The 20,351-nt window shown below is 36.6% G+C and overlaps 9 protein-coding genes across 9 annotated transcripts; 6 read left to right on the top strand and 3 right to left on the bottom strand.

The window, feature by feature from the left end:
• Positions 1 to 13: 13 nt before the first annotated feature.
• On the top strand, positions 14 to 5,915 carry EV154DRAFT_467603 (1,3-beta-glucan synthase component-domain-containing protein; the record flags this gene model as incomplete). The annotated part of the gene is made up of 4 exons (XM_051597772.1): positions 14 to 2,458; positions 2,521 to 2,721; positions 2,787 to 5,409; positions 5,566 to 5,915. The coding sequence occupies exons 1-4, from the start codon at positions 182 to 184 to the stop codon at positions 5,913 to 5,915; spliced, it is 5,451 nt and encodes a 1,816-aa protein (XP_051455601.1). The 5' UTR covers positions 14 to 181.
• EV154DRAFT_515243 (uncharacterized protein) lies at positions 5,883 to 7,857 on the bottom strand. The gene is made up of 3 exons (XM_051602237.1): positions 6,366 to 7,857; positions 6,087 to 6,307; positions 5,883 to 6,025 (listed from the first exon to the last, which is right to left on the bottom strand). The coding sequence occupies exons 1-3, from the start codon at positions 7,810 to 7,812 to the stop codon at positions 5,981 to 5,983; spliced, it is 1,713 nt and encodes a 570-aa protein (XP_051455600.1). The 5' UTR covers positions 7,813 to 7,857; the 3' UTR covers positions 5,883 to 5,980.
• Positions 7,858 to 8,151: 294 nt separating this feature from the next.
• Positions 8,152 to 8,876, top strand: EV154DRAFT_424267 (ADP-ribosylation factor-like protein 2-like protein; the record flags this gene model as incomplete). The annotated part of the gene is made up of 4 exons (XM_051596184.1): positions 8,152 to 8,216; positions 8,277 to 8,387; positions 8,440 to 8,683; positions 8,742 to 8,876. The coding sequence occupies 4 exons, from the start codon at positions 8,152 to 8,154 to the stop codon at positions 8,874 to 8,876; spliced, it is 555 nt and encodes a 184-aa protein (XP_051455599.1).
• A 107-nt stretch (positions 8,877 to 8,983) lies between these two features.
• On the bottom strand, positions 8,984 to 9,595 carry EV154DRAFT_424219 (HAD-like domain-containing protein; the record flags this gene model as incomplete). The annotated part of the gene is made up of 2 exons (XM_051596179.1): positions 8,984 to 9,193; positions 9,260 to 9,595. Coding segments are annotated over 2 exons (546 nt in total), but the record flags the coding sequence as incomplete, so codon positions are not given.
• A 634-nt stretch (positions 9,596 to 10,229) lies between these two features.
• EV154DRAFT_446533 (calcium/proton exchanger) lies at positions 10,230 to 11,923 on the top strand. The gene is made up of 10 exons (XM_051597108.1): positions 10,230 to 10,468; positions 10,523 to 10,651; positions 10,712 to 10,749; positions 10,801 to 10,864; positions 10,929 to 11,101; positions 11,157 to 11,177; positions 11,233 to 11,294; positions 11,355 to 11,408; positions 11,462 to 11,795; positions 11,859 to 11,923. Exons 1-10 carry the CDS (start codon positions 10,249 to 10,251, stop codon positions 11,904 to 11,906), a joined length of 1,143 nt encoding a protein of 380 aa, XP_051455597.1. The 5' UTR covers positions 10,230 to 10,248; the 3' UTR covers positions 11,907 to 11,923.
• A 128-nt stretch (positions 11,924 to 12,051) lies between these two features.
• On the top strand, positions 12,052 to 12,991 carry EV154DRAFT_483330 (uncharacterized protein; the record flags this gene model as incomplete). Its single annotated transcript, XM_051598568.1, has 6 exons — positions 12,052 to 12,270; positions 12,323 to 12,332; positions 12,418 to 12,449; positions 12,506 to 12,572; positions 12,638 to 12,837; positions 12,896 to 12,991. 6 exons carry the CDS (start codon positions 12,052 to 12,054, stop codon positions 12,989 to 12,991), a joined length of 624 nt encoding a protein of 207 aa, XP_051455596.1.
• EV154DRAFT_515235 (uncharacterized protein) lies at positions 12,849 to 13,639 on the top strand. The gene has a single exon (XM_051602236.1). It carries the CDS (start codon positions 13,074 to 13,076, stop codon positions 13,386 to 13,388), a length of 315 nt encoding a protein of 104 aa, XP_051455595.1. The 5' UTR covers positions 12,849 to 13,073; the 3' UTR covers positions 13,389 to 13,639.
• Positions 13,640 to 13,925: 286 nt separating this feature from the next.
• Positions 13,926 to 14,818, top strand: EV154DRAFT_553213 (uncharacterized protein). The gene is made up of 3 exons (XM_051605116.1): positions 13,926 to 13,997; positions 14,077 to 14,106; positions 14,174 to 14,818. The coding sequence occupies exon 3, from the start codon at positions 14,335 to 14,337 to the stop codon at positions 14,734 to 14,736; it is 402 nt and encodes a 133-aa protein (XP_051455594.1). The 5' UTR covers positions 13,926 to 13,997; positions 14,077 to 14,106; positions 14,174 to 14,334; the 3' UTR covers positions 14,737 to 14,818.
• A 3,382-nt stretch (positions 14,819 to 18,200) lies between these two features.
• On the bottom strand, positions 18,201 to 19,914 carry EV154DRAFT_287033 (histone acetyltransferases subunit 3-domain-containing protein). The gene is made up of 5 exons (XM_051594780.1): positions 19,818 to 19,914; positions 19,716 to 19,768; positions 18,941 to 19,650; positions 18,680 to 18,883; positions 18,201 to 18,625 (listed from the first exon to the last, which is right to left on the bottom strand). The coding sequence occupies exons 1-5, from the start codon at positions 19,829 to 19,831 to the stop codon at positions 18,437 to 18,439; spliced, it is 1,170 nt and encodes a 389-aa protein (XP_051455593.1). The 5' UTR covers positions 19,832 to 19,914; the 3' UTR covers positions 18,201 to 18,436.
• Between the last annotated feature and the right edge of the window lie 437 nt (positions 19,915 to 20,351).

Genomic DNA, 20,351 nt, shown 5'->3' with positions numbered 1-20,351 from the left:
AAAAAAAAAATTCCTAATATATAACAATAATAAATAGTATCGCTAAAGATGATACACCTAACAACAACAGCGTGGAATCTATCGCTTCTAGAGAAAGCCTACTTTCCTCTGCCGCCGAATCGTCGTCATTTAATATTCCTACTTCTAATTTACCTACCGTATCATTATCTGAAAGTAAGGAATGTTTATATCATTTTTTGTTTGTTTTTTAAAAACCCATTCCTTTTTTGAATATTTAGGCAACATCCTAGACGTCAAAGAAAGTCTGCGTCGAAAAGAAACACGTCCAGCTGAATTCCCACCCAAATATCTATCTTCTATTCCTCTCCCACCACCACAACATAATCAACAACAACCATTGCAGCAGCAGCAACAACAAAATCAACAGCAGCAACAACAACAATACAGAGACACCAATGATATTTTTGACGTTGATGTTCTAGCCGCTTTAGCTGATGGTGATGATGGCAGATACATGCGTTATGCCACTTCGGCCGATTCCATGCTCGCCCTTATCGAAAGTCGAAAATACCAAGGCACAAAAGCATTGACAGCCGGTGTCAATGACAGTCAAGCCTCTATCCAAACCAACACCAGTCGAAACAATAATATCAATAGCTTGCAAGGTTACGGTGCTCCTGATTCACTTTATCCAGCATGGGGTCCGCCAGACACTGTACCCATCACCTTGACTCAACTCGAATCCGTCTTTGATGATATCGCCAAAAAGTTCGGCTTTCAACACGATAGCGTCAAAAACATGAGCGAACACTTGATGGTCATGTTGGACTCTCGCGCATCCCGCATCACTCCTCAATTAGCCCTCGATACTTTACATGCCGATTACATTGGTGGTGACAATGCTAATTATCGTAAATGGTATTTTGCTTCCGAAATGGACACATACGACCAGACTGACCAAGAAAAGATCAATGCTTCAGACATTGGCGATGCAAGAGAACAATTGTTACGCATGGAAGAGAAATGGACTTTACGGATGCGGAACTTGACAAACCCCGAAAAACTACGTGATTTGGCTCTTTATTTATTATTATGGGGAGAGGCTGCTCCTGTAAGATTCACACCAGAGACCCTCTGCTTTATTTACAAGGTCGCTCATGATTATTACTGTCATGTGGAAAATCAGGCTATCACAGAGGTCCCAGAAGGCACTTATCTCGATAACGTCGTTACCCCCTTATACTGCTTCTTTCGTGATCAGACTTATATTATGGCGAACGGTAAATATGCTAAAAGAGAAACAGATCACGATCAAGTTATCGGTTACGACGATGTCAACCAGTTCTTTTGGCATTCCACCTGTTATGACCGTATCTTGATTGGCGAAGCAGGTAGTAAGCCTAATAAGGACAATACGCTTGGAAAATTACCACCTCACGATCGTTACAATGCTTTAAAAGGTGTGGATTGGAAAAACTCATTCACAAAGACTTACAAAGAGAAGCGTACATGGATGCATGCATCGATTAATTTCTCAAGAGTTTGGGTCATCCATATCGTTACTTTTTGGTACTATATTATGGCAAATGCTTACTCGCTTTACCTGAACGTGGATAAAGAAACTGCAAAGGAGGAAGTCTCGGTTCAAATCTCTATTGTTGCTTTGGGTGGTGTCGTTGCTTGCTTTCTCGTCTTGGTTGGTTCCTTTGCTGAACTCGCTTATTTACCTGTCAGTTGGCATAACTCAAAGTATGTTTTACGTCGTATCGGTATCTTGACCGTGCTCATGGTCATCAATGCGGGTCCCTCCTTCTACTGTGTTGTACTGGATAGAACCAGCTGGATATCAAAACTGGTTTCGATTATCCAACTTTTATACAGCGTCGCCATCACCTTACTCCTCTCTATCGTCCCTTCCTCACGTCTTTTCATGAGAAAATCACAACATACTCGACAAGAGCTCGCGAATGAAAGTTTCACCGCGAATTTTCCACCCTTGAAAAGTATTGATCGTATCATGTCCATCTGTCTTTGGATTTGTGTTTTCACTTGTAAATTGATTGAATCTTACTTCTTTTTGGCTTTATCGTTTAAAGATCCTTTAACAGTGATTAGTACTATGACTATCACCAACTGTAATGATAAATTGATTGGCTCCATGCTCTGTGAGCAAATGCCTCGTATTACAATTGCCATCATGTTCTTGATGGATCTCGTCTTGTATTTCTTGGATACCTATCTTTGGTATATTATCTGGAATACCGTTTTTTCTGTCTCAAGATCATTTTATCTTGGTATCTCCATTTGGTCTCCTTGGAGAAATATCTTTGCCAGTTTGCCCAAAAGAATCTTTGTCAAATTATTAGCTACCCCCGATATTCCCGTCAAGTACAAGCCCAAAGTCTTGTGCTCCCAAATTTGGAATGCCATTGTCATTACGATGTATCGTGAGCATTTAATTACTGTAGATCATGCTCAGCGTATGTTGTACCAACAGGTAAAGTAAACCAAAAAAAAAATAACGTTTATTTTTGAATAACAATGAAACTGTGTATCTAGGAAATAAATCCAATGGACGGTCAGCGTACATTAAAGGCGCCTACTTTCTTTGTCACTCAAGAAGATACTTCGTTCAAGACCGAGTACTTTCCTCAACATGGTGAAGCAGAACGTCGTATTCATTTCTTTGCACAAAGCTTAACTACACCTATGCCTCCTTCCCATCCTGTTGAATGCATGCCAACCTTTACCGTTTTAACTGTACGTTATATTTTATTTCTGCCTTTTAATATCAATTGGATCTGGATACTAACAAAAATGAATAGCCTCATTACGGAGAGAAAATTTTACTATCGCTACGAGAAATTATCCGTGAGGAAGATAACAGTACACGTGTCACTTTACTAGAATACCTCAAACAATTACACGCAGTGGAATGGGATAATTTCGTCAAGGATACCAAAATGCTGGCAGAAGATGGAGGTAGTAGTATCATGAAGCGCAGTGATTCCGATCTATCCGATGCTAGCAGTACCGAAAAGGACATTAAGAGTCAAGTGGATGATTTACCATTCTATTGTATTGGTTTCAAATCCTCCAAACCCGAATACACTTTACGTACTCGTATCTGGGCTTCTTTGCGTGCTCAAACGCTGTATCGTACCGTCTCTGGTTTCATGAATTATAAAAAAGCAATTAAACTCCTGTATCGTGTAGAAAATCCCGAGAACGTGCGTCTCTATGATGAAAAGGAGAATTTAGATCACGATCTGGATCGGTTAGCCAGACGTAAATTCAAATTCTTGGTCGCCATGCAACGGTATGCTAAATTCAATGCCAGTGAAGCAGAAGATGCCGAGTTCTTGTTCAGAGCCTTCCCAGAACTCCAGGTCGCTTATATCGATGAGGTCCCACCCACAGAAGAAGGTGGCGAAATCACTTATTATTCCGCCCTTATTGATGGTTTCTCTCCTATCGATGAAGCGGGTAAACGTGTACCTCGTTTCCGTATTCGTTTACCCGGTAACCCTATTTTGGGTGATGGTAAATCAGATAACCAAAATCACGCCGTTATCTTTTACCGTGGTGAATTTTTACAATTGATCGATGCCAATCAGGATAATTATCTGGAAGAATGTCTCAAGATCCGTAACGTACTTGGTGAATTCGAAACCTTAGAACCCACACATATCTCACCTTATTCTGCTGCTTATCAAAAATCCAAAAACTCTCCTGTTGCTATTGTCGGTGCGCGTGAATACATCTTTTCGGAAAATGTGGGTGTTCTTGGTGACGTGGCTGCTGGTAAAGAACAAACTTTTGGTACCCTAACACAGCGTATCATGGCTAAAATTGGAGGAAAATTACATTATGGTCATCCTGATTTTTTAAATGCGATCTTTATGACTACCCGTGGTGGTGTCTCGAAAGCACAGAAGGGTTTACATTTAAACGAGGATATTTATGCAGGCATGAACGCCTTCACCCGTGGTGGAAGAATCAAGCACACTGAATATTTCCAATGTGGCAAAGGTCGTGATTTAGGTTTTGGATCCATCTTGAATTTCACCACCAAGATTGGTACGGGTATGGGTGAACAAATGTTATCTCGTGAATACTATTATATCGGTACGCAACTTCCTCTCGATCGCTTCTTGACTTTTTACTATGCACATCCTGGTTTCCACATCAATAACATCTTTATCATGATGTCTGTTCAAATGTTTATGTTAGCTATCCTCTTTATCAGTTCCATGGGCGCTACTTTACTCATATGTGAATACAATGCAGACGCACCTCCAGAAGCTCCCTTGATTCCTGCAGGTTGTTATAACTTGGTGCCTATCTTTGATTGGGTTAAACGTTGTATCTTGTCTATTTTTGTCGTCTTCTTTGCAGCTTTCCTGCCCTTGTTTTTGCAAGAATTAACAGAAAGAGGCTTTTGGCGTAGTTTGACACGTATGGGTCGTCATTTTGTCTCCTTGTCCCCTCTTTTTGAAATCTTTGTGACTCAAATCTATACCAATTCAGTATTGGAAAACTTGGTCTATGGTGGAGCCATGTATATTGGTACAGGTCGTGGATTTGCTACCTCTCGCATCCCTTTCAGTACATTGTATTCCCGGTTTACGGGCCCTAGTATCTATGTGGGTGCACGTAATTTTGTCATTATGCTGTTTGCTTCTATTGCCTATTGGATACCCCATTTACTTTACTTTTGGTTTACAGTCGTAGCACTGATGGTCTCTCCTTTTGTTTTCAATCCAAACCAGTTTTCCCCTATTGATTTCTTGGTCGATTACAAGGAATTCATACGTTGGTTATCGCGTGGTAATTCGAACACCCATAAGAATTCTTGGATCGGTCATACACGATCTGCGCGTGCACGTATCACGGGTTATAAAAGGTCTGCACCTGCAGGTAACTCCAACGGGATTGCGGATTTACCTCGTCTAGGTTTAGGTGCTATCTTTATCTCGGAACTCATTTTACCATTGATTTATGCCATCTTATGTACTATCCCTTATAGTTTTGTAAAGAGTTTTGATTCCGAGGACTCTACTTTACCCGCTACAGGCCCTAGTCCCTTGATACGTATTGCTGTCATGGCTTTGGCTCCCATTATCGTCAATATTGTAGGCCTCATGATCTTTTTTGGTATGTCCGTGGGGATTGGTTGTATCTTGAGTAATTGGGTCGTCAAGTTTGGTTCAATCATGGCCGCATGTGCTCATGCTTGGTCTGTCATCAATGTCATCATCTTTTTCGAAGTCTTCTTTGTCTTGGAGGAATGGAAACTTTTGAATGTTGTCTTGGGTATGGTGTCAATGATTGGTATTCAACGATTTGTTCTCAAATTATTGACAGTGATGTGTCTTACGCGAGAGTTTAAACAAGATGAATCCAATCGTGGTTGGTGGACTGGAAAATGGTATGGTCGTGGGGTAAGTTGCAACTCTCTCAATATGTCTTGCTATGCATTCGAATGTTACTAACTTTATATATTATTCTTACTGGATAGCTTGGATGGCATGGTAAATAAGAAATCTATGGATTTAATATAAGCTTATTAACATCCCTTTCTTTCTTTCTTTTTCAATATAGCCATTACACAGCCAGCAAGAGAGTTTATATGTAAAATTATCGAAATGACCGAATTCTCTACAGATTTCTTACTAGGTCATGTAATTTTGTTCTTCTTGTCATTATTTATCGTGATCCCCTACATCAACACAGCTCATTCCTTGATGCTTTTTTGGTTACGTCCTTCCAAGCAAATTCGTGGTCATATCTGGACCGCCAAACAGCGGAAACAACGAAAGCGGGTTGCCATCTGTTACGGTTTGATGTTCTATAGTCTCTTTTTATTATTTGTGGGTCTTGTCGTGGCACCCATGCTCTTGGGCAAATCATTACTTTCTGGTTTAATCAAAGTGAAATCACTCCCTATTTAATTTTTTATGTAATTTATATATGTCTTATATCTTTTTTTTTTTTTCATTTCTTTTATTTGATACGATTAAATCACTTTAATGGATTGTAAAATCTTGACAGCAATTTCAAACTAAAAAAAAAAAACGAGTTAGAATAACATGATGATTGATTTTTCCAAGATATGGACTTACGCAGGCAACAATGACAGCAACAATGATCAGATAAATAATAATCAATGTTTGATACTCTACTCCGAAATTCGTGAGATGGTCTCGAAGCATGGATAATAAATCAGAAATTACACGAAGACGATCATTCAAAATTTTGGCACGTTGTGGGATTTCCAAATACTCTCGAATGGCTGTATACATAGGTTGTAAAGCAGGTTCCGACCAAAAGATCTCGGGTGTATCTATAGCACAAAAAATAAGTTTAAAAGGTCCATTCAATTTAATATGTAATAAGCATACCCAATACGTTAGAGACAAGGTTCACATTCATACGCAAAGTAAATAGCTGGCCATTGATCTTTGTGATTTCACTACGTGTTTTACCCAATCTTCCTGTCTCTGCCATTTCCTTGGGTAAGTGTTTGGTATCTTCAATGGTTTTATCCATGATATCTTCGTATCTTGCCACGACAGCACTTTGCGATAATCCGTGAGATAGAGTGAGTTTGATCATATGATTACTACTTTTTAAAGTGATCATATCATTAAAGATACGAGGCTTCATTTGTGATGTATCATATTGGAAATGAATTTCTTCAATCTGCATATCCTCATCTGGGTTATCACGGAAAGGTTCGATCGAGAACTGCATAAAATCCTCCAACATTAATAACTCCTCTGCTCTTCTGAAATTCCAAAAGACAACCACACCATAATCAAAGATGAATACTTCGCCTCCCTTGAAGGGTTCACGTACAGGCTTAAGTTCCTTTTCTTCCTGTTCCACCGTAGGAGAAAGTAATGGGGGAGAAGAAATGGGTATATCATTTTCTTGACTGAATGGATTATCAAAGATACCTTCGGGTACTTCTTCTTGTTGCTTTTGGAACTCGTCTAAAAGCCGTTGTTCTTGTTCTTGTTGCTGCCTTACTTCATCTTCTTGTTCTTCCTTCATGTAATATTCAGGGAAAGGCTGACCAGGTCTAGGTTGAACAATCGTAGGAGCTTCTGCAGTCATATTGAAATGATCCTCGTCATAATCCATCTCTTCTTCATCGTTGGTGTTATGACGATGTGGTGCTTTCGGTACATTACTTCGCACCTTGATATTATACAAGTTATCCTTATCCGGACGTAAGGTTCTCAAGGGGAAATGATAGGCTGCATAAAGACATTCATCATATAAACGAGGTGCTACACGATGATGTTGTCGTAAAAATGGCCGAAGACGAGTCAAATCGTATCCTTCACCTGTACAATAAGCAGCAGCTCTAGGTAACAGAGCTAACTCTCGTTCATCTTTGGTCATGCGTTCAGCAGGTGTACGTGAGCCAAAAGTCCATTCAATAGGTAAAGGAACGCCAGCCGTACGTGGTTGACGCTGTTCATCCTGCCATTGTTGATGCTGATGGTCGTCCATGGAGGTGCGAAGGGGTTGTTCTTCTTCCAAGTATTCCATACCCATGGTGGTATCCGAAGAGGAGCTAGGATGCGCATCGATGGGTAAGGTGGACTTCATAGTTGTATCGGCATCATCAGCTGAAGATTGCGGGAATAAAACTAGTTTTTGAGACACTTTGGTACTTCGAAGTGGTTGTGTGGGTTTACCACGTACTGCATTATGATTGTTGTCGACAGTCGCTGCATTTGTATTGTGAACAGATTGCGGAATCGGATTAGATTTCAGTACTTGTTTAGAAATGGCTGAAGGCTTTTGACCTTTTGAACTTCCCTCTCTATTTGACATGATGTTTGACAAGGAAAAAATATGTTGTAAAAGAGAAAAAAAAAAGAGATACTTGGGGACGGGATTTTTTGTGTGACCATTTGCTTGAAACTATAAAAAAGAAGGTCTCACATCTTATGCTTAATTGATAGTTCATTCTAAGTAACAACTTAATCTAATGGAAGATTGTCTTATATTGTCTCGTTTGTAATTCTCGATGGCAAAATATACCCTCTTATACACATACACACTTGCATAACAATTTATCATACAGCACCTTAGGCATTCAAAGTCAGTTTCTGTACCCTTTTATTTGTTTTTCCTGTTACTTTCTTTTTCAACGTTTACAATTAAACAACAATGGGTTTATTAACCATTTTAAAAAAGAATCGCCAAAATGAAAAGGAGATGCGTATCCTCATGTTGTAAGTTTAAGCTATCATTACTAATTCCGTCCACTCACCCTTCGAAACACAAACCTGTAGAGGTCTAGACAATGCTGGTAAAACCACCATTTTGAAACGCATCAATGGTGAACCCATCGACACTATTTCACCCACACTAGGCTTTAATATTAAAACACTCGAGCATGAAGGGTGAGATATAAATAACACTGACAAAAACATGTACTAAAGTCAGGAGAGACAGGTTCAAGCTGAATATTTGGGACGTGGGAGGACAAAAGTCTATTCGTTCTTACTGGCGTAATTACTTTGAACAAACCGATGCACTCATCTGGGTGGTCGATTCGGCCGATCGTTTACGATTAGGGGATTGTAAACGAGAATTAAGCTTATTATTGCAAGAAGAACGGTTGGCAGGTGCAACGTTATTGGTGTTTGCTAATAAACAAGATATTGCGGGTGCTCTCACAGAAACCGAGATTAAGAATGTAAATAGAGCAGACATATTTTAATAAGAGAAGGAGAGATATTTAACGTGTTTTATAGGCTTTGGGTTTGGAGGATATCAAGAGCCATCATTGGGCTATTCTTGCATGCAGTGCAGTAACAGGGGAAAATTTATTGAGGGGCATGGATTGGGTAGTAAATGATGTTGCATCAAGAATTTATATGCTTGATTAAAAAAAAAGAAAGAGTCATAGAAAGAGAACGAGAGAGAGTGAAAGAGTACAATAAAAGTGGGGAAAAGAAAAGAAAGGGGTGAAATATATACAGTAAAATATGATGGACTACTTGAAAGATATATCTAAGACGTCCACTACATCATCTACTTTAGCAAGATCTTCTAGAAAAGGAATTAAATCAATCAATTCAGAATCATGCTGATCGTTAAACCATGTAGAAACAGGTACAGCATTAGAGGGATGAAAACTGTAACTGGCAGGTGTATTATCCAAAATGATGACACTTTTTAAATCACGGCCTAATCTCGACAGATCCTATAAGAACAACTGTTGATGAGATTCCTTTTTTGTTGTTGTTATGAGTATATGATAATGTTTTACCTTAATATAAGTTCCCTTGTGTGGATGACATGATTCTCTGAACAGGCGGTGATGAACCACCTTGTGTAAATCAAATTTATCAAGCACTGGGTCTGCATATTTGGAAAGACTGGCAGTAAATATTACGATTTCATACAATTCACCCATACGTTTCATGAAAGCATCTACACCGGGTCTTTTTAAGACAAACACATTATGATAGTGTCCTTCAATTTCAACTGGTACGACAAAATCCGCTCCAGCAACCGTCTTGAATGAACTATGAATTAATGTTTCATCAAGGTCTAACACCAGACATTTTCGACTGCGATGTGCCTTCTCCAGTGGTTCCAGTAAGCACGACACCTGAATAAAATTATTATGAGTATCTATTTTCCTTATGGAAGGTTATTCTGTTCATTTACATTAGATGCTTGTTCATCTATTGTTGCTTCTTCTGCTAATTCGACTTGTTCTTCGGGTTCTTCTTTCTCATCTGTACTTTCCTTTTCAATGGACTGATTTTGTTGCAACTCTTCCACTGTTGTGTTTGCAGGTATATTCTTTTCTGTAACATGTGGCGTTGTTTCCTTTTTGAAGGAGCAGCACATTAACAAGGACAAGAAACTTTTTTTCGGTTTGGCTGCATTCGTGTCTACAAAGTAATAATTAGTCTCTTTAGAAACTAATAAAGTTAAGCCTTCTCCTACTTTTACGACGAAAAGAAGAGCTTCTGGTTGTTTGTATAACGAGTGTTGAGCCTTTATCTTTATTCATTTATTATTATTTAAAAAAAAAAAATAGGTGCGTGAGAGTGTAAAATTTTATAAGGAAAAGAAAAAGAAAGAGAGAGGAGAAGGAAATGATTTTTAACCCAATGTCATTTCAGGAACACGGAATTTGATCCGAGTCAGCAAATAATAATAAAAAAAAAAGTGGTTAAATAAAGGAGTTGAAACTTGTTGAGTTTTTCTATCTTCTTTCACTTTTTGTAATAACAATTTTCAAGGATGAGTAATGAAAACGAACCCTTGTTGGGACAGACTGAAGAGCGCCATGTACCTACTGTCTGGTCTTCCTTCAAAGTAACCTTGTATTCCTCCTATATCAATTACTTTTTGATCTTTGTGCCTATTGCTATTGTCTTTTCTATCTTGGACGCGTCCCCTACTGTTGTCTTTACTCTCAATTTTATTGCCATCATTCCTCTCGCTAAACTCTTAGGCTTTGGTAAATCATGACTTATTATTTTACTCATAAACATTCTAACTTAGTAACCCATAGCAACCGAGGAAATCGCCTTGAGATCAGGTTCTACCATCGGCGCCTTATTGAATGCTACTTTTGGTAACGCTGTTGAACTTATTTTGGGTATTATCGCTTTAAAAGAGGGATTAATTAGAGTTGTCCAAGGTAACGTTTCATATATCTTGTTTGTATATATACTAAACACCCTTTTATCGTAATCGTTAGCATCGGTTTTGGGTTCTATACTGTCTAATCTTTTGCTCGTAAGTTACGATGTGCTAGACTTTTGGTATGTACTCATTTTTTTATTGTAGGTGCTCGGCTTTTGTTTCTTCTTGGGTGGTGTAAACCGAACTGAACAAAAATTCAATGTTACAGGTATGTAAATACGTGTGTGTGTGTGTGTGTGTATGTGTTATTAAAACCATCTTTCAACATGTAGCTGCTCAAACGTCCTGCTCTCTCTTGGCTTTAACCACCCTCTCATTGCTTGTTCCTGCAGCATTTTCGGCTTCTACCCCTGACGATCAAGAAGATAAAGAAGGCATCCTTCAGCTCAGTCATGGAGTGTCTATTGTTTTATTGATCGTCTACCTTCTGTATTTATTCTTTCAGGTAACACAAATTCATTGTTATTTTGTATTGCTAGACTCTAACACTTTTTTATTAGCTCAAAACACATACATTCTTGGTAAGTAAAAAGGTCAATATATAGGATAGGAAAGATTACTAAAACCAGCATACAGTATGAAGATGAGGAAGATGAAACAGAGTTTCCTACCACAACACTTGGCTTTTCTGTCGGATCGTATGTTTCTTTGTGTTCTATTTGTTTGTTTGTTTAGCTAACGAGTGTTTCTATGTTTAGACTTCTTGTGATTGCTTGTGTTGTATCTGTCCACGCTGAATATCTTGTTGGAGCGTAAATGTTTATTGTTTATGATAAACAAACCGTGTCTAACCTTGTTCTTTTAGAATCGAAGGTGTTGTAGAACATTGGGGTATCAATCAAACGTTTGTTGGTATTATTCTTCTCCCTATTGTTGGTAATGCGGCGGAACATGTCAGTTCTGTTACGTTTGCCCTTAAAGATAAGATGAATTTGTGTATCGGTATTGCTGTTTCATCTTCTCTCCAGATCGGCTTATTAGTTTCTCCTGTACTTGTCTTGACTGGTTGGGCTATTGGTCAGCCAATGACATTATTCTTTGAGGATTTTGAAACAGTCATCTTATTTGCAAGTGTTTTAATTGTAAATTACTTGATTCAAGATGGTAGATCAAACTGGTTGGAAGGTGTCTTATTACTGGTAAATATTTCCAATCTGTCTTTATATTACATGATAAAACTAAACTCTTTTTATATATAACAGTCTTCTTATGTCATCATTGCCATGGCATTTTACTTGTATCCTAAATAAATAAATAATAAAAAAATTCTTGGCTCATTCTCACGTATTTTTCCGCAGATCATTCAAAAAAGACATGTCATACAATCCTTGTGTTCCAACCACTTTTTTATTTTAATTTTTTTTTGTTTTTTCTTTTTCTTTTTCTCTTTTTTAAATGACTTTCACCCATCTCGAGACAATGAACCCATTCGCGACCCATTCTCGCAAAACACAACGAGTTTATAAATCACCTGCGGATGCCAATGAACCAAGTCCATTTCAAAAAGAAAAGAATAAACCATTGGATATCGATGCCGAGGATGAAGAAGCGGGCACAATTTTAATGTCCTTAGCACAACATGCAAACAGAATACACACAACATATGATGAAAAAGTAAGCTTCCTTTTTGGCTTGTGTAACTCTTTATTTATTTTTTTGAATATAGCCTGCAAGAAGTAATTCAATGTCCATACGAAATCTATTAGGTATTATTTTTATTATTTTTTGTCATCATATTTGTTGTATTCACCTCTTTTATAGATTCCGAGTCTGATGCATCCATTATATCACCAGTAAGAGAAAAGAAAAATTTACGAATCATTTCATGATACTCACTCAATTCCCGTAGCATGTGTCACTATCCACAGAATCAATCTATCACGAAAATAGGCGCAATAGTAAAAAAGGTTTCCAGAGTAAGTATTCTGGTATCAAACTCATAATGAAAAAGAAAGAAAAAAAACTCATGCAGCTTATTTAGTCTGTATAACTCCCCGTCGAAATTCAACGCTGGTCGATGGCCATCCCATCATGGAAGATCGACGTACAAAATCCTTTCGACATCCAAGCAATGTTCGCATGCCAGTCAACAAACCCGCCAGATCAAAGTACAAAAGAAGCACAGCTCATATTCATATCAGTTATCGAATTCATGCTCACAGGACTTATTTAGCACGTCCCGTAAGTCCTTTTTTTATTATTATTATAATATTTACTCACTCGGCTAATTATTGCTTAGTACGAAACAAGTCCATACCCAAGTGCTTTTCGCCCACCACCAAATCATCAATATTGGAATCATCCATCATACCATTATCAACAAGACGCTGTATAAAAAAAATAAAAAATCTAAAACCCTTGAGTTAACATTGTATTTAATGACACCATTAGCCTTTTTCTTTTCTTAATACTTTAACATGTTCTTTTTCTGGATTCTTGTCTCACTCATTGTGTCAGTCAGTGGACTACCACCGTTACGCAAACACCATTCCCATTTACAATCTGGCGTGGATGAAGCAGACGTCATCCAGCCTCGACAGAATTTATCCCTCTTGTTTTCTACAGATGCATCCATCTGTGGTGTAGCCTCGCTTTCTTGTATGGCATTTAGCTCTTCCTCATCAGAGGTTCCCGTACGTTGTGGTATTCTCACAAAGGCACCTGTTTGTCAAAGCTATGACCCTGGTACACAAGAATCTAAATGTGATACATTCTGCGATGCTGACGGGTAAATATACATATATCTTGATCTTAATTCATTAACTAATATTCATGTAAAAGGAGCGGTAGATTATGTGAAAAGGCCTTTCCCGATTGCTGTAAAGAAAGTACAAATGGCTGTACTTCATCTCAACCAAGAGATATCACACTTTACCATTAATTTGTGAAACCCTCCTGCTGTATCACACCCCCCACATTTTAATAAAACTTGCTCACACATCTACATGCGGCTCACTTTTATATACATTGTAAACAGTCAGGTTTCCCTTCCGTCACAAAAACAAGTTAATTTACCTTTCTACAATCTTCATTCTTCTTTTTTTATCACCTCATCACGGATAATAACCGCATTTACGTCAAATAGAACTAACATTTAGTGCCACCCAGTTAGTTGTATCTCTCCAAACAGGAAAAATAATGCTGATAGAAAAGATATTCATTTGGTCTCAGTACATACTGTAGTACAATATATGCTGTCAATAAGAAAGATATAGATGATAACGTATATATAAACTCCTATAAATTTTTGTTACCTTATTACGAACCAACAAAACCTATTTTTAGCCTGTTTGAATCTTAACGTTGAGAGTTGCAAAAAAAAAATCTTTTTTCCGAAAGAGGTAACATACACCTTTCAAATCATGCTTTAAACCACATATTATCTTACTATCATCTATAATGCAACGTGCTTTGATATAGCTCAAAAAAACGTGACTTCATACTGCCATTGTAATGTATAAAAACACGTATACTTTTTTTTTTTACCTCCCTTAATATTTTTTTTACACTCCATTAGTATTCGAGGTTTAATTTTAGCATATTTCCATAACCTAGTTCTTCCTAAGTCCGCCTTCGTCCTGGATCATTGGGTTACGTAATATTCACTGCCACAAGTATAAAAAGGGAACCTTATTTTTCTCAAATCAATTATTATTATCAATTCAATACAAATCAATCATGAAGCTCTCTCTCTCTGTCCTCCTCGTTGTTGCTGCCGCTCTCAATGTTAGCGCTTACAAAGTCCCTTATGCTGCTCAGGCCTGTGCTCTTGGTACTGAAGGTAAAGGTTTAGGTAACGGTTTTAAGGGCTACTGTTGTAAGAACCAAGCCGATTGTATCGATGATTGTGTCAATGAAAAGTGTACCGGTCCCGAAGGCACCATTCATTTCACCACTACTGCTTCTACCAAAACCAAGACCAAGACTACCACTACTGCCAAGCATACTTCTACCACTTCTGCCAAATGTATTCCTGGTTTCGCCGGAAAGAAGAACGGTGAAGGTCGTCTTAATGCTTGTTGCACTACTAGCGATGACTGTAAGAACAGCTGTGTCAACAAGAAGTGTGATGCCAATTAAGTGGTGACAATAGATACTCTCAAGCGTCATTCATTTTTAAAACATCAATAAATAAAAATGATTTCTTTTTTTTTCCTTTTCAATTTTCTTGATGATGGTCGCCAGCTTTTGTTTAAATTGAGTAATTGAAACCATTGGGTAAAGAGCTTTATGATATTACACGTTTTTGGAGACAAAATTTAAAAATACGTGTTAATCATATAATCATATGCATCGTATGTGCGCTTGTTTGGGTAACGATGAGCTAAAAGTGTCTTATGAATTTGAAAATACATAAAAATAATATTTTAAAAATAAGTGGATAAATTCTTCGGGTAAAAAAATCATTGAATCATTACACATTTTATTTTTTTACTCTCAATTGACACTCGCAAGTTTAGTTTCAAAATAAAGTTGACATTGATATCTAGCTGAATTATGCTAAAAAAATATTCATTTATTGATAACGGAAGTCAAATAAGGTGAAGAGCAATCAATACTAAAATAGAAAGTCCAAAACTTCTTTCAAACATCGAAAGTAGTTGAAGCCTCTTTGATCAAATTGGTTATTCTGAGATCAAAGGTTTGTTTTTGGAAATTATCATCTACATATTTTTATTATATTCAACGATCAGTTTTATCTTTCAAAGCCTTTGTAGGTGTCTAACTTGTTAGAATTATAACTAGATCAAAAACCAAGATTTCTACTGTAAAAACTTTGGTCATAATAACCTTGAAAGGGCGTGAGATAAATCAAAATAGGTGCTTTTGTAGTGTAACCGTATCTACGAAATCAAAAAAAAAAAAAAAAAAAAAAAAAAAAAAAAAGGCTATTCTTGGCTGCATGCTCCAGATTTAGTAGCTATTGATATGACAAAAAACTCAAATTAAACTCATAACATTGTGATTTTAATACTTTGGAGACTTTTCTCATTATATCATGTAAATTTGGAGAGAATTAAGGGTGGAAGGAAACCATAGGTCTTTTTCTTAAATCCACTTAGGCCACGGCGAACTATGATTCTAGAAAAATTAAGTCTACAATTTAAAATCAATAGATTCATCTTCGTCATATTTATCAAACAACAAAATCTATATTTAACTAGTTGACTTAATCCAGAAACTATTTTAATATAAACTGAGTATCGATATGGAAAATCATATGCATGTTTATCAATTTTTGTAAAATTTGACACCGCTTGTTGATACTTCTGTTTTGATGTAAAGTCTACTCTTGCCAAAATCAAAAGTTTGCTTTCTTTTTTTATTGACGATCTACGTAATCAAGGTAAAGGTGTCAACGACGGGTTTCTGATCAAAGCTAAAATTTTGAATAGCAGAAAGATGCTGGAGTTTTTAGCATTACGCTAAGGTCTTACAGTTCCATTCTTAGTGATGAGGTGCTACCATAACACAATTAATTTTATCGGATGGTAAATATTACATAAATGTGTTTTGAAATATACATCTGTTTATCTAATAAAAGGATTAGGAAATGAAAAATGGATTTAGCCTGACGTAACAAGTTATTGATTTTTCAAGAACAAGTATTTGATAATTATTATGAAATTGACATGAAATGAAAGTCTTGGTTTTTCTTTCCTTTTGTACACTTTTCATTGTAATGATTTTTTTTTTTACTAAAATTGGCCGCTTGGATCACATTGTACAGCCAGTGACAATTCAACAAAGCACTGACATTATACCTTTTTATTAAAACTAGTAAACTGATCTGTCTTATATAATCAATGATATAAACAAGAAATAAACTTATATTATACTATTTCCGTGAAGTTTGTGGCTGTAATGAGGAATTAAATAGTTCTTCATGACGAAAGCTTTGGCGCAGTCTCAGAAAAATGTTGGAGGATAAGGCGGGAGATCTTACTTAAAAATAGACATCACATTACAAAATATTATAATTTAGCCAAGCAATCCTTAATGATTCGCTGTAGTTCTTGCTTGAACTCGGTGCTTGGTTTATCAAATTCTAAAATTGATGGTTACTAGAAGCTTTTCACAGAACATTGTTAAAGAAAATTCACGGGTCACTGCAGTTAGCTTCTTTTTTTAAAAAAATCAAACTTGGTATAACGATTATTATTATATAAACAATAACTCAAAAATATCTAAGCCTGTTTATTGACGTAGCCGACTAATAGTGCAGAATGCTTGGCATCGAACATCTAATCAATACCATGTCTACTTTCTTACGTATTAAAGAAGACGAGCATCGTGTCTCTAACTTGCTTTATTCTTCCTCTGGAATACGCATTATTGAAAATAAAGGGATATGCCTTACCCAAAACCTAAGAAAACTCCCACTGAATACAACTATGTAACTAAAATAAAGAGAGAACGTGAAGATACCAGTTTTCTTAGACACAAATGATATATCCATCTAGGTACCTCACTAAAGTAATCTTAAAATTATAGAGGCTAATCCCTTTTAGTGGCATGTTGAAAATACTATATATTTTATGTAAGGACTATATTCCTAGTAAATGTAAAGGAAAATGATTTAAGTAACCTTGAAACACCTAGGCAAATAAAATATCAAGACTTTTATTATGGTCAATTGAAGCTAGTCATTGAAATTCAGTGTGTTTTGGACAATACCATCGTCATTGTACCTGAGAATTTAAGTACATTGTTCATATACCTCAATGGTTACTATATTCTTTGCGAGTTACTCAAGGTAAACACTACAAGTAAAGTTGATTACATTGGGGTGGAACACATTATCTTCACGTACTTTCGATCATTGTCTGTGCTCTTATTAATCCTTGTAATATTAGCGTTCCTAAATTATTATCCAAGTTTATTAATAAAGCATCGACGTGTTCTATGCATTTGGTTTTTTTTAAAAAAAGAAAATTAACATTAATAGCATTGTAGGATTATTGTATACACTTTCGGCAATAATTAAAAAAAAAAAATGGCACAAAATCTGACACTTATGATGAACACTGCTGTGATTGAACTCGCGAAAAAAATATGTAAGTAAGCATATTTGGTAAGACGTATATTTTATTCACCTAAAGAAAACGTTGTGAACCTCAACCTTTCTTCACGCGTTTTGTTGCATCTTCATATCGGTGTTTTTCTGCTAGTTTTTACTTATAGTATACAGCTTTCTCGACTTGTTAATATACAGCATGATTCTCACTTAAATATATAGCTGCATGAAACATAAACATATGGTGTTTGTACATTGCCTAAATAAAATAAAAAGATTATGAAAAAAGTCATTTGTCTCACTTAAAGAGATGTTGTTTGAAGACTTATAATTACACTTGATATGTATAGGCTCTTAGGCAAATTCTTCTGGACCAAAACATATCACATGATATAGCTTATCTTGGAAAAACAGTAGGTTGAATTATGCAATATAGGTTATACTTGCCGATTTTGTTCCGGTACAACCTTACTCAAGCGTACGCAATGTTCTTAATTGTCACACCGTCGTGCGTTACTTATATATTGGGTGATATATCAGGTTTATTCCTACGTAATACCGTGAAGCTTATGTTACTGCTTCTCTGTTGTTAGTAAAATAACTATATGGTTCCTAATAATTAAAATTTCGATACTCGACATTTTAGCAGAGCACTGCGGGTATTCAAATATAGTTCTTCCTTTACAAAGATTAGTTTTATTACAACCAACTCTTTTTTTTTTAGAAAAAAACAAAGCAATGTACAAGTTAGTGTGGGTAATGCTACTGGTCTGTTTGGGGCTTTTCCTCATTAAATATCGATTGTGTGGGCCTAACCAAGTTTTTATCCTTGAATATACCCTCAAGAGCATCTACCCAAGCCTTTCTTTTATTCATGGCATGTACAGCGTGTTCTGACAAGGCCGTTTTTTGTGAAGCTGGCGTCTTTCTCTTCTTAGATTTTTGGGTTCTCTGTTGTGTATTAAGTCAGCGTATATGTCACGATCAAAGGATTGTAATACTCACAAATCTCTTTAGGTAGCATTGCTCAACCTGTAAATCCAAATTATCCAAAACATGTCTGTATTGCTCATATTGTAACTGACTGTCGACAACGTCTAGCAGTTTCTTTTTCCTATATTCATTGGTGGTATATTGATCTTTTAATTCTCGAGAAGCCAATCTTAATTCAGCGCATATTTCATCGTCCTCCCTGGTATTCCAATCGACCTAATATTGTAGATACTTTAGAAACGTGTTATTATTATAAAAAGGATATTAACGTACATCGTCTTCTCCAAATAATCCTGCATAGCGCAATTCACTTTTTAATCTTTCTTCGAATTGAGCAATATCATCGTGCGGAGTGTAGTGCTTCCCCACCGGATCATAGTTAAAGATATCATCATCCTCTTCAGCAATAGTTATATTATCATCTGCCACTAAACTACTCAGCAATCTCTCTGTCAGATTCCCACACGTTATGTCATCCTTGTATAAATGATCGTCCGTAATCTGGTCAACATAACGTAGGTGGTCATGCGAGCTTGAGCTTGTTGCAGGAGAATGCGAACGGCTCATTGCAGGTAATTCATCTTCAGACCAAATATCCGTGTAATGTCTACCCAATGGAGGTATAATATAAGGCTTCTCTTCATTCTCTTTACTAATTAGAAAATCGCGATCTTCTTCGGCCAATACTTTGAAATAAGGGTCGATTGTCGTCCAGAAAGTCAAGATTGGTACCTGATCTTTAGCTTTCACTCTCACAAAGTCGACTTCATGACTGACGCTATTGCTGTTGTTAGATCTATTTTTTACGTTCTGACTCTGTTTGTTACTATGGCGTGTTGTTTCAACCGATTTTTTCTTTTTGGTGTATTTGGTATGCGATTTAGAGGGCGTAGGAGGTGATAAACTACGTGCTATGGAAATAGGAGGCACGTTGTCTAGACGTTTAAGTTTTACCGTGTGGTGGGGTGATTCACTTCTGGAATCTACATTTGAACTAGTTAGATGTTGTCAATCACTAGACTTGTGATTTTCTCTCTATCTTTTTTACTTTTAGATGTGTCGTCTTCTCTTCTTCTTTTCCTTCGCAAAGCCTCCAGTGCACTATTTCTTGTTAGAACGTGTTTTTAATATTGCAGAAACCGTATCTTACAGTTGTCTTTCCATTTGGTTCTTATTATGTGAAGCTGAATGTAAAATGTCGGAAGATTCATCTACAAACAAGAAAGAAAGAAACACAAAACATGAAAAAAAGAAAAAAAAATAAGGGGAAGGGGGAGAGATAGAGGGGAATAAAATAAATGTAAATAACAAATAATGATAACAAGCTGATTCTAACCTGTTGTTTCTTGTTTGATTTGAGGTTTATCCATAATAGCAGAACTTGTGGTCTTTCCGAGCTTTCTTAATTGAAGCTCTTCCTGTGCTAATTTTTATAATTGAGGAATTATTAGTCTCAAGATGATGACTTCAATGTTTGTTTCTTACTTGGTTCCCGAACTTTGACATTCTTTTTTAAGTAAACCAAGTCTCTTTGAAGGTTTCGGATTCGTTTTTCCGAAAGCGGCAAAAGCGCTTCTAAATCTGCCTTGATGTATAAAAGATCATTTGCGTCTGGAATTGACCCAAGCGAAGATGCGACACTGGAAGAGTTTCTATATTGTCGGTAGTGAAGGGCTGTTGCTGC

The sequence above is a fragment of the Mucor mucedo genome (genome assembly GCF_025094135.1).
Source record: "Mucor mucedo strain NRRL 3635 chromosome Unknown EV154scaffold_73, whole genome shotgun sequence".
Classification (NCBI taxonomy): Eukaryota; Fungi; Mucoromycota; class Mucoromycetes; order Mucorales; family Mucoraceae; genus Mucor; species Mucor mucedo.
Note: the sequence above shows the minus strand (reverse complement) of the source record. Positions and strands in the feature narration are given on the sequence as shown.